We start from the raw sequence: 12,444 nt of genomic DNA on the forward strand, positions 1-12,444 counted from the left end.
CACCCAAAACCACCAACAGAAAGAGTTAATAAGACCTAAAAACCACTAAACATTCTGCCTCCCACAATGCAACATTTTTACACGCTAAACAGTGTGAAAACCCGCTAAATTTAGCAGAAAAGCTATTAGCTCGGCAACATTGATGCTTGTTTTGGAGCCTGTTTATAGTCCTCTCACTCCGGTTGTGTCTCAGACAGAGGTGAAGGCACAATGCATGGCCATCAGTCAGTGTGTTTAAACTGCATATCAGGCAAGCTGGTAGTCTGGGTGATGGAAGCCAGCCAAAGGGCAAACCAAAAACACAATAAAAACAAGTAGGTGGGACAGGCTGATCCCTGTCTGCCCCACTTTTTTGAGTTGCTGCTCCTGGCTGGCTTCCATCACGCTGCATGTTTATTCCCTGCTTTTGCCTAACAGTGCACAGCCAACTGACAACAAAGAGCTCCCATGCAAAGTGGAACGCCCATTTGGCACACAAAAGCATTTCTGTCATTAGTTCTGGCCTAAAGTTGAAAACATCTGGTGTTTATCATACGTCCAAAGGAAAACCACCTAGAACAAGACAGACATGCTTCATCAAGCCCACTGCAGGCGGCCAAAAGCCTCTCCCACCGCCCTCCTATCAACCAAGTCCCGTGCCAATTGTGGCCATCCCGAAAAGTTCCTAATCTCATCCCCTCGCCTAACTTTTTGTCACCCCCTACTATGCTCACCTTCCTCTGGAATCAAGTCTGTCACCCTTATCAACCATCGGTTATCTTGCCTTCACATTACAAGGCCTGCCAATGCCTATTTCTTCCCCTTGATTTCGACTGGAATGTCACTAACTCTCGCTTCTTCCCTGAGCCATTATGTTCGCTTCCCATTTCTTGACTGTACAGCCACCATTTTTCGTTCCATAGCTTGCTGTGTGGACATCAATTTAAGCTGGACCATTATTGCCTCCTGTGCTTATTGATTGCTAAAACCCTTAAAATTTTACCAGCAAGTTCCTAAACAGCTCATCGGAAAATCCATGTGTCCTTAAATTGCGATATCTTAACCATTGTTCCCACAGTGAAAGTGCTGACATCATAAAATCCGCACTTTCCTATTGCAAAAATACTTTCTCAATCCCCCATTTAACAAGCCAGCAGATTTGGATAACTGATCAAAAGCCGACTGTCATTTCTGGGTCCTGGAGAGTCTGGTTCGTCCAGCACGAATTTTTCTTCAGCCGACATATGATCGTACAGGTAATAAAGAGCCTTTTTGGCTCAAATTTCTCTAAACAAATGAAAAATGTCTGTTAGGGTGTTTAAAAGGTGCCAGTTTGTCCAGCATCATACAACAATGCCCATCAGAAGAATGGAAGCACAAGTGTTTGTTTTAAAGTGCATCCACCAGTCTAGTGGCACAGTACTGCCTCCTAAAAAATCCTTCCTATCAAAATAAGCAATTCTCGGGTCATTGCAAAGCAATGCACCTCGGCAAGGCACTCCACGGCAGAGGAAAGTAGCTGCAGCCTGTTCCCCAACTCTTTCTTTTAAATAAATACTGCATCATTGTTTGGGATTACCAGAAAATGTTCTTTTTTTTGTAAGGGTGTAAATTTCTGGGATTACAGAAGAAAGCGCTCCAAATAAGAAAAATAACTCATATCACGTGCATTCCATGAGCATGAAGGAATGCGATTTCCTTTTCCGACGAATTCACCAATGAAGTCCCAACATACATAGCTGCATTCTTGCGAATCAAATGTACCTCAATTATTGCCAGAATAAACTTTCTTTATCCTCGTTAAATTCTGCCAATGATTCTAGGCAGCTCTCACACACAGCGCCTTCATTAAGTGATCTCAATAATCCCCCCAGTGTCATTTCATCTGTTGCAAAAAAAAAAAAAAAAGATCTGACAAAACTTCCAAGAAAGATGGCATGCAGTATGCTTTATGGATTCCTTTGCCATGTGATCAGGAACAAGTGAAGACAAAAATGGGCAAGTGTTTAAGGAAATTATTTGCAAACCACAGAAAAGCAGATTTCAGGCCATCTAGGCCTTTACTACAGGGAACATGACAGGCCGTGAAAGTTCTTGAAAAGCCTGCAGAAATCTCAGCTGACCAGCAATAATATGCAAGAGAAATTTTTTAAGACTTTAGTGATAGGTTCGTGGGTCAGCATGACCTCACTGTGCCTTGTCAGCCTTAGTTTGCCTAAATGTAACAAAAAAATGTTATGCCATTATATCACCATATTTATCTTTGCACATGACTGCATTTATTTTCCTCACGTTTGCTGCTTGCCTGTAGTTACCTATTATGCATAAACAAGAAGTAAATACCCAGTGCACCTGCAGGTGTGTTTTCTCCCTTACTCTGTCACATCATGGTTTTGAAAAGTTTGTAGAATGAATTAAATGCACATGGAATCCTGGTAAACACAAAAATGATAAGTACCAACCGCTTACAGCCACACTCTCTGCACAGATTTTTTCACTTTCACATTCAATAATGAATTTGCAATACAATCATGATATGCAAGTTGTAATAGTAAAGTATGTATAATAAATAAAACAGTATTCATCAACTACAGACCCCCTTTCGTAAATGAAACTTTCACCAGAAAAAAAAGAAAAAGCACTAGACAAGCAGCTTGCCTCTGCCTAAAGAGAAGAGCAACCTTGCAACCTTTAATTTAAACTATTTCATTTTATGAATGTGCACTGCTCATGAGCGGCACTAGCCAAGGTGAACAGACTTAGTTTTAGCGGAAGACACCAGCCGGCAATTAGAGCCAGGCCACCCGAGTTGTGTCCACAGAAAACAGCATAGCTCCACTCTTCCATTCTCTTGAAGAGAGAGACATGTGGACTAAAGACAAGCTCTCCAGTTTCCCCTTACAAGTCTCACTCTCGTGCAAAGCAGACAGCACTACAGAAGAAGACTGTTGACTTGGGCTGGGTTGGTTGATAATCAGTACAAAGGTGGGAAACATAGGAGGTAGCAGACAGCTGCACTGACTGACAACCAAATGATTTATTGTTGCAGCCTTGGCAGCATACACAGAGGTGCAAGACTGAGCACACATTCTACGAGCTCGTTTTTTTTCTTCTATGTGTGCTGCCACCACTGTAGCAATCAATCAATCATCTGGCAATCAGTCAGTGTGGTCGTCTGCTACCTCCTCTGCTGCCCCACTTTTTAGCACTGTTTCCCACCCCTCCACAAATAGGACAAGGCTATAATCTAGCCCGGGATCCGGTCCCAACAAAAACTTCATACTCTTTCACTAAATCATACATTAGTGAAGATGGATCAGAATAAGACTGTGCAGAAGTGCTGAAACTACGGACAGCCGCCTTTGAATAATGTGACAGAAGCAGGACATGTGCACATCCGCACATCCTGCACTGTTTGATTCGCACAACACTGTCATGCGTAATGGAACAGCCAACTTCCCATTTGTGCCTGCTACAGCCAAAACTTAACAATGATGAGCAACAATGGACTTTTATCAATGAACATGAACTCAGCTCATTACCAGGTCAGCACATACTTTAAAAGCAATACAGATGACATGACTTAAGCAACCACGTCAATCAACTTCCTTCCATTACTACCATTGTTACAGTGACAGAAACACTTTTAAAACTATGATCCTCATGTGTAGAAAAAAAATTGAAGGGACACTTAAGCTCCATTTTTAAGGGTGTGACGCAACAGTGTTAAAAGCTTATTATCCACGGCTCTTGTTTATGTGCGCACTTTTTCATCGACTTCATCGCTAACCCCTCAATTTGCACCACTATTGCCTCACACATGCTTATCAGTATACAGTTGTAATCTACCGCATTACGTGAAAGACCTCCTGACATAAGTATACAGCCCCTCTTTACCAAGCCCCACGAACATGCATGCGTGGCCTAGGGTTAGAACAGCTTGCTCGGAATGCAAGGGTTTGATGCCCCTTATCCTAATTGGCCTTGTCAAGGGGTAATGTGACATCGCACAACCCTCCGGCCAATCAGTGCTCAGCCATGTGAGCTGCCAGCTACCACCTGCCAGAGCCATGCTCGTAATTTTTTGCTCGCTACATTGATGCCAGATTTTGAGAAGAACGAGGCCTTCAACGCTGTCACATTAAAAGTACTAAGTACCGTTCCCCACCTTTAAGAACTAGTGCCGTCTATGGCAAAAAGCATAATGCAAGGAAGCACTCCTATTAAAAAGAAGACAATTCCATACAACTTCTGTTGAAAATTAAAATTGGTTCCGTGGCTCTTCCTGGCTATGTCGATGCCTGTCCAGGAGCAAAAGATGAACTTATAGAAAAGGAAGCTTCATTTAAAAATCTCCATTCAAATAAATCACTGTCTACGTGGAAAGAGACTCTGAAATGACCAACTGGAAGTGACTAGCAGTGTAGCCCAGCCTTTAGGATCTAATGGTGCTGCTTTAGCACCATAGCAAAATTTAACACCGATGTCTTTGGCCTTTCCTAGGTGGCAAAAGCTACAGTGAAGCAGACTCTTCGTTATCAGACTGTGGCAATATGTATCATTACAGGCCACCCTTTAGCTAACTATATTTAGCCTCTCAGCATAGCGCATTGCATACTTGATTACCAAAGCACAGCTTAAGGCACATACTACAAGATTTCAAACCTTACTGCCCAAGACAAAGTGAGGCGATGCTTTTCAGGTAGATCACAAGTATGAACAGGCACCCGAAGGAGCAGGCAGCACAGTTACAGCTCCGTGTATCTTGTTCTGTTCCCGATGTCAATAGGAGATGGAGGCAGGAAGGGGCGACAAGCATATTGAAGCCTAAGAGAAAGCCTCCACTGGTCGTCTTCCTTTTCAGTAGAGCAATAAGTGCTCTCAATGGGGAGGGTGTAGAAAATATACAGTGTGCACCAAAAGTTCCCAGGTCACAGGTTCTGGACTTTGACGTGTATAGTGGGGGCTTTACCACACACACAAACCTATCCGGAGATAAGAGAAGTGTCACAAGTTCTGGACTTTGACATGTATAGTGCGGGCTTTACCACACACACAAACCTACCCGGAGATAAGAGAAGTGTCACTCTAGCTTCTGAGGACCATGGTGTCCATGCTCGAATATATTGCTGAAAAGTATACGAATATTTAACGTACCTCTACTTGGAGTACAGTGTACTAATGAAAATCAGCTGTGATCAGATACCAAGGGGAGTGAGGCCTGCAGGAAACCACTAGATAAAGAATTAACCAGAACACAATGAAGCTCGTGGAATGTAATCTCGGAGCGCTCAAGTGCAGAGTAGTAATTCTACAGACATGGATGAACAACACATTTTAATGTAACTAGGCCCAACACTTGATCAAGAGGAAGGCAGGGCAACACATTGCCCATAGAACCACCCAAGCAGGATGGAAGGACTGGGAAGCTGTTCCAGGTGCCCCATGTGAAAGAAAATCCCTTGTTGAGCTCTGAACGACCAGGTCTAGAGAGATGTTCGATGCTTCATAAAACTTCGTTCAAAGTGATGGGAAAGGCCAGAGTCCAGAATGACCATATACAATCGACAGTAAAAGGCACAGATGGTTAACAAAAAATTCGGGAAAGCTGAGACGAGGAAAGACGAGGATACGCTAGGAGGTAACATGACTGAGCTTGATGCGGGCGACCGGAAGTGGCAAGATCATATGTGGGAAGATTTAGCAGTGCAGAAACTCAAGAAGAAAGGCGCGGACAGGGCTCACCCAGTACGCCAACCCCATTTAGAAATGCCATTGAGATGTAAAAAGAAAAAAAAAATATGCTTAATTTTTACTTACACTTCGAAATCCTCAACATCCGTAAGTCTTCCAAATGTGCATGTATACAATAGTGGAAGGAAAGTTTCAGAGGTTATGTGTGTGTAAATGTCGTGTGTAAACTTACAGATATAAAATGAGAAAGCAGCATAATAAGGCTGATGGTAGCAGCAAAATACACAGTAGTGCAAATGCACGAGGCTCAAAACAGATACAAGAAATCGAATTTCCTTTCATATAGGAAACAAAGGGTTTTCAATGCCTCTGCCCGTCGTTTCAGTGATAGGATGGTCTGAAGATTTCACTGGTGAGCTGGACAGTATGTCTAAAAGTGCCAGGATCCCAAAGCACTAGCACACAGCCATGAGAACTGAAAAGTGAATCAAGATACCACATATTACTTTTCAGCTATGCACAGCCCTAATCTTTTCCAGTAAACCGCGTAATGGGCCCACATCGTGCACTGTTCTTGCTGGTAGGCAACCAGCATAATCTTAAAAAACTGGGTACATTCCTCCTGCCACGGATTTCCTGAATCTGATGGCCTGCAGTATGGTTAAATAAATAAATAGGGAATACTCATGGCTGCTGGCCATGCTCTCTTTCTGGCTCCCGAGTACCTTTGCAAGTATGGGCTTCGACCCGTTACTAAGCGTTCGTAAAAGGTGGTCATTCCAACTAGTTTCAATATAAAATGCCTTTCACAGACTGAAATACCCAAACAAGGCGACTTCTGAGCCTGAAAAACTGTTTCGCTTCCTAAATTCGTGGCTACTGGGAAAATAACAGGCACAGACAGGACACAAAACGGTTTGGTTTGGTTTAAAGGGTTTACCATCCCAAAGCAGCTCAGGCTATAAGACACACCAAGTAGCAGACCCTGGAAATTTTGACGTCCTGAGGGTTTTTTAATATGCACTGACGTTGCATAGCACACGGGAGCCTTGGTACGCCTCTATCGAAAAGCTGCTGTGGCGGCCAGGATTCGATCCCGCGCCCCTGGATTCAGTAGTGAAGCGCCCTGACCCCTGAGCCGCTGCAACAGGGGTGGGTGAAGGGATATGGATTGACCAGACAACTATTGGACTTCATGCCCTGAAAACATATATGCACTGAATACAGGCCTGCCCTCCATCACCACTCCCTCCGCATGGCATGCGTCTAGGGAAAACCTTCAAGGTGGATTGGGTTTCAGTCAGGAAGACCACCCAAGTATGCCCATAGAAAGAAAATTGACCAGGTGCTTCAGATGAGCCCACCACTAATAATAAATAAAAATTCTTTTTGATATAAAAAGATGATGTTAGCAGCATAGTAATACCACAATGTAGGCGGAAATTGAAAAAAAGGTGAAGGACAGTAAATAGGCAGCCAATCAACCAATTCTAACAGTGAACTTTACTCTTACAGATAAATGCCTAATTGCAGTAAGATTTTTTGTGGTCCTTAACAGTAGCAGTAGCAGTTTTGCAATTTTTTTTAAATGCAGTTGCCCCTCCCACTGTGTACCAATCTAGGGCAATTATGGAGTATTTCAGAAATCATGCTCGGTGATGCCCACCACAATGCATCTCTCTCATTACGCACGTTCCACATCACCCTCTGTGCAAAACCTCAGCTAAAACTGCCAGCAGCGGTGAGCACCGCACCGCGCGGGTGGGACAAAGAAGGTCACATGCGGAGACACACATTTTGATGAATGTCACTGAAATGCACCATAAATGACCAAAATGTGTTCAGCCAAAGGAAAAAGGGTAACACATTTCCAAAGCTCTAAAAAATTATTTGCTATTGCTACTGGCAAGTGCACGACTGCAACTAGGCAAGCATCTGTAATAGTTAAAATTAACTATTAGGGTTACCTACCTAGTTTTTACCATTCAGAATTATTCAGATGTCGTAAATGCCACTTTATTCCATCAAAAAGCCTATTTAAAATAGTGGGCATCCCTGAAACATCCGGACAAAAGCTTCCTATGAAGTTTCACAATTGAAAAGCAATCTGTTCCCGTCTCTGAATGAAACAGGTCAGTGACAAGTTTCGGCAGTGCCATCACCAACCTTCCAGTAAGCTCCTAGCCACAATAACCACACATCAACAGGGGCTTTTCAACTTGGTTGCTACACATGTGTGTGTGTGTGGTGGGGGAGGAGGCAGTTCCATTATCAACTCTTACCTGCAACAACACATTATGCTAATCTACACAAGGGCTCGGGAAAAAAAAAAGGTGCCTTATCTGTTTGCCTCAAATATTTCTGTCATCATTCAGCTTTTGCGCCTCAAGTTAACTGAGAAATTTTTCAGCTCAGGCCTGGCCTGCTGCAATGGGTCAGTGGTTAGGGCACTTGACCTCTGAACCCAAGAGCATGGGGTCAAATCCCGGCCGCTTATCAATGGAAGCAAAAAGCAATGTGCCAGTGCAATGTCAATGCATGTTAAGGAATCCCAGATAATCGAAATATCCAGAGCCTGCCACTACGGCGTCCCTCGGAGCCCAAGTCTCTTTGGAACGTTCAACACTGTGAACCAAACCAAACTTTCCAGCTCAAGGCACAGATTCTGGTAGCCCCTGGCATTCTGCGTGGCAGCTACTTTCTGCAATGTGCATCAGCCATCCAAGCCAAAAACACCGGTAGGAACATATCTATGTGCCGCTTTTTTACAGACATTTCTAACGTTTCAAGGACACCCTTTCCTGTCTACCTTCCCAACGTTTTTATCTATGTGCCGCTTTTTTACAGACATTTCTAACGTTTCAAGGACACCCTTTCCTGTCTACCTTCCCAACGTTTTTATCTTGTGCTAAGTCCCTAACCAAGAGATTAAAGTACTAACTAGTGCAGCAAAATGCCTTTCTCGAATAGATCTCTTCAAGAACGAAGGACCTACACGTTGCTTGTCGGAGGAAGCATTTTCCTTTCGTTTTTTTTTTTTTTTTTTTTTTGGTACAAACTGAGTTGGAATATGCAGGTGATAGGAATGCAATTAATTTAATTCATGTGACAGCTGTCAAGCAACACCGGCTAATATATTTTACACATCATTCAGGAAAACCGCTGGCATTATCAAAATAGCTTTGTTGACTGTGGTTATCTCACGCCCAAAACAGTAGGCACATGAAAGCATCAGTACGGGTTCATAGCGCCCTATTACAGATGTTTTGAAACACGTCAAGTCTAGGCACTTCATTCAAAGCAGCGAGAAATCAGATCTCAGTGCAAGAGTCAGGTGCGGCAATTTCACGATACAGGTCATGCTCGGCTCATGAATCCCTCCAGCTTAGTCAGTTTCACGATAAGAGAGGTATTTATCTTCCGACCGATAAGTGTGTTACTATAACCGCCGACACAGAACCCAATGGCAAGCCAACCGCAGGTGCCGGCACGGTCGAACCTTCATCTCTCCGGATACCGCAAAGCATCGAACGTTCGGCACGGAACATTGTTCCGCATCGCGCACAGATGCAAAACATCCGACTGACCTGCGCTTGCCTTCGTCGACTGTCGGAGCACCCGGTGGTAGTCACTCAGCCTTCGGATCGCACGTGCGCTCCCCGTCAAGACGTCGCCGAGAGGCTTTTCGTGTCACTCGTTTGGACCGCTTCCAAGGAGAGTCTGTTTGGGCGCTCCCTTTACGCCCCAGTTGGTCCGTTGACACCGTCAGCTAACGTACGCACTCATCTCGGCATCTGAATCGCGCTGCATTACTAAACGAGCAGCACAAAACTGTGCGCGATCTCAAAACGGAGATCCCGGGGGGAAGGTCAAGCCTACGGCGCGCCCCTCCGATAGCAGAGCGGCCACTTGAAAGCGCTCCCTGCTTAGGCGGCGAATTGCAGACCGCGATTCAAACACCGCCGGGCTTCTGTAATCTGCGTCCGAAATGCAGACCGAAACGTCCCGCAAGGCGATGTGTGCCGCGAAGGTGGGCGAATAAAAGCACACACAGTCTCCTAGAAAAAGTTGGTACAGCTGTGTCAACTGCTCGCTGAAACTCGATTTACTGGCGTCGAAGGCTCGTGATGTTCGGTACGTGAGTAGATGCGGGGTAAGGCAGTCGAAAACAATCACGTGTACGACTGCAGCACCCGAAACAACGGTAGAGACAGTGAAAATTTCTCCTTACCTGCGGCTGCGTTACCGACGATAGCCCTCTCACGGCAACACCCCACAACCAATATGGCGAACCGTGACGTCACCGGAAGCTGACTTACTTCCTGTTTTCTTGTTTTGTTTCGCCGCGACCGCGGGCGAAGAGGGTGCGGATAGTGCGGATACTGGTCAGACGTCTGTCGTGCGAGTTGCTTCTTCTGACCAAGCGTCACGCCGTCGTCGTTCGGTCGGCCGGCGACTACGGCCGGCACTCGGCTGCCTGGACTCGGTGCCGGATAGTGCCGGCAAGCGCGCGCGGAAACTTGGCTTCCTCCAACACCCGATACGTGTGACGCGCGCCTCCTTATATGGGGAGCCGCGTTCTCTTGTCCCACATATTGCGCGCGCGTCGGCGGCTCTGATATACACTCTTCGATTCACCATTTGTTGCGTCTTTCTCGCTCACTTTTATATATAATTACCTGACAAGCGGTACTCAGAAATTGCAGCCTTTAGTACACTAACTTACACGAACTGCAAAAGTTGCAAGCGCGCGATTCTTGTCTTTCGCTCCCCTGAAAATGAATTCGTTGGACAGCTCTTGCATGATTCGGATAATGCGAGTATGTGCGCTTGAGATATTCACGGTTACGGAAATATCACATATTTCTTGTCACATATCGAACGTAGCACAGATTTCGAAACGGCCGTGGTTTAACCGGCGCACTTAAATCTGAGAAAGAATTCGAACGTCGACAGTTTTGTGAAATATCATGGTGAAACATTTGTATCACTGACCCCTCCCCACTTGTAAACACTCGTTTTAATATATGAACTCTACCGAATACAAAGGCAAACACAAGCAGTGCTCTTCACATAATCGTCTCTTTTTCATCCTTTCATTGTTGTCATTATATAGTAGAAGTATTAAATTCTTATATTATATATTACGTAAATGTTGTTGCTGTTGTATTGTTCAGACAGAAAAAAGAACAGTAACGCAAATTTTCAATCATTAAAGCGCACGTTAAAAGCGCAATTAATGCACTTAGAAGGAAAGCGGACTGATGGGGCGATTAAGAAAATGCTCGGGATAAATTACCGGTTAAGGTTGTTGTTCTCCCATGGGTTAGAAGCTGTGTTATATGTAGGTATATATTCTACCAGAATCTGCAGAAATCAGGGCAGTGCCGCATAGTTCGTTTCTACTCTGACGTGTATCCGAAGCTCCACAGGAATAATATCATGCACTGCACATAACTCTTGATCTACACAGCGCGCGATGGCAGCCGATAGCTTTCATGAGGCGTGTGCCGATGCTCTCTGGCTGCTGAAAACTAACTGAAAGGAGCCTGTAATATCTCTGCCTTTACGTTGCTGTCCAGGTAATAAAAATTAAAACAAAAAGAAAAATATTCCACCTCAATAATTCTAGCACGAGAAGCATACCGAGTCCCGTGATTAAAGGAGGTTTCGTCTAATTGAACAGCGTGTGGTAAGGACACCAGTGTCCGTGGTTGAATTGTGAGCCGCGCGCGCATGCAGCGTTTATACTGGGTGCGTGAAGGGACCCACCTGTCGAGAATCATGGCTCCTCCGGCGTCGCTGTCCCAACGCACAGTGCGTCGCCGCGGCTACTTCCCACCGTGGTGGGGCCGGGGGCGTCGCGCGGGCGGCGAAAGCGCGGCGCCGTACGATGGCGACAGGAGAGCTTTCCATCTCCGCACGCAACCACACGCGTGCGCGTTCAAATGCGGCATGGCTGTCATGAAGCGTGCAGGCAGGATCGTCGTGAGGAAGCCTGACTTTTTTCTGACTGACTCAAGATTTTTGAAATAAGTGTGTGCTTAACTGACGAATGCAAAGAAGAAAAAATCCTGCAGCTTCGCATTAGAACACAGAGGCAATGCGCCTTTAACACCGCCTTTTTATTCCTCGAATTCTTTATATATTTGTTGGTTTTGAGGAAAGGAAGGCGCCGTCTTACGTCTCAGTGGAGCCCCGCCGCGGTAGTGCAGTGGTAAGAGCGGTCGACTTCTGTGCCCGAAGATGTGGGATCGAATGCCGGTCGCGGCGGCCGGTTTTCGCACGTTCAATGCACGTTAAATCCCAGGTGGTAGAAATTTCCGGAATCCTCCACTACGCCGTCTCTCATAGCCTGACTAGCTTTGAAACGTTAAACCCCGCAAACCAAGCAAAACAGTGGACACTAATCTGAGGTACATATGTCGTCGGTTCGAATCCCTATCGCGAACTATACTCCAGTTTCACGAGATGTTGGATGCTAAATTGGAAGCGAACTGATATGACACTATCCTGAATGTTGCGTAAAAAAAGGTTGCGTCACAATTCGCAAAAGAAATCATTAAATCCTGCAGCATTTTTCTCAGTTTCGGTTAGGGCCAAACGAGGTCTGCACGATTCCCGTAAAAAGGGAAGCAGCGGACTGTCCCGCCTCTCCGGTCCTTTCTCTATCCATGCACCGTTACTTAAAGGAGTATAAACACCTATTTTTTTATTATGTTTTACCCTTGCAATGGTGCTTAAGACATTACTGTAAGCGGTTCACTACGT

The 12,444-nt window shown here is 45.1% G+C and overlaps 1 protein-coding gene across 5 annotated transcripts in view; it reads right to left on the reverse strand.

Annotated features, from left to right (window-relative positions):
* The window catches only part of rhea (Talin_middle and talin-RS domain-containing protein rhea), a 179,209-nt gene extending 167,610 nt beyond the window's left edge, over positions 1-11,599 (reverse strand). Inside the window, exon 1 of one of the 5 annotated variants that reach the window (XM_084607575.1) lies at positions 11,446-11,598. In XM_084607575.1, the coding sequence (XP_084463701.1) occupies positions 11,446-11,459 (14 nt within the window). In that variant the 5' untranslated portion in view covers positions 11,460-11,598. The other 4 variants (XM_084607579.1, XM_084607577.1, XM_084607578.1 and 1 more) reach the window with 4 other exon arrangements.
* Positions 11,600-12,444: the final 845 nt, after the last annotated feature.

Source organism: Amblyomma maculatum, chromosome 6, assembly GCF_055883805.1.
Source record: "Amblyomma maculatum isolate TAMU_Amacu chromosome 6, ASM5588380v1, whole genome shotgun sequence".
Taxonomy (NCBI): domain Eukaryota; kingdom Metazoa; phylum Arthropoda; class Arachnida; order Ixodida; family Ixodidae; genus Amblyomma; species Amblyomma maculatum.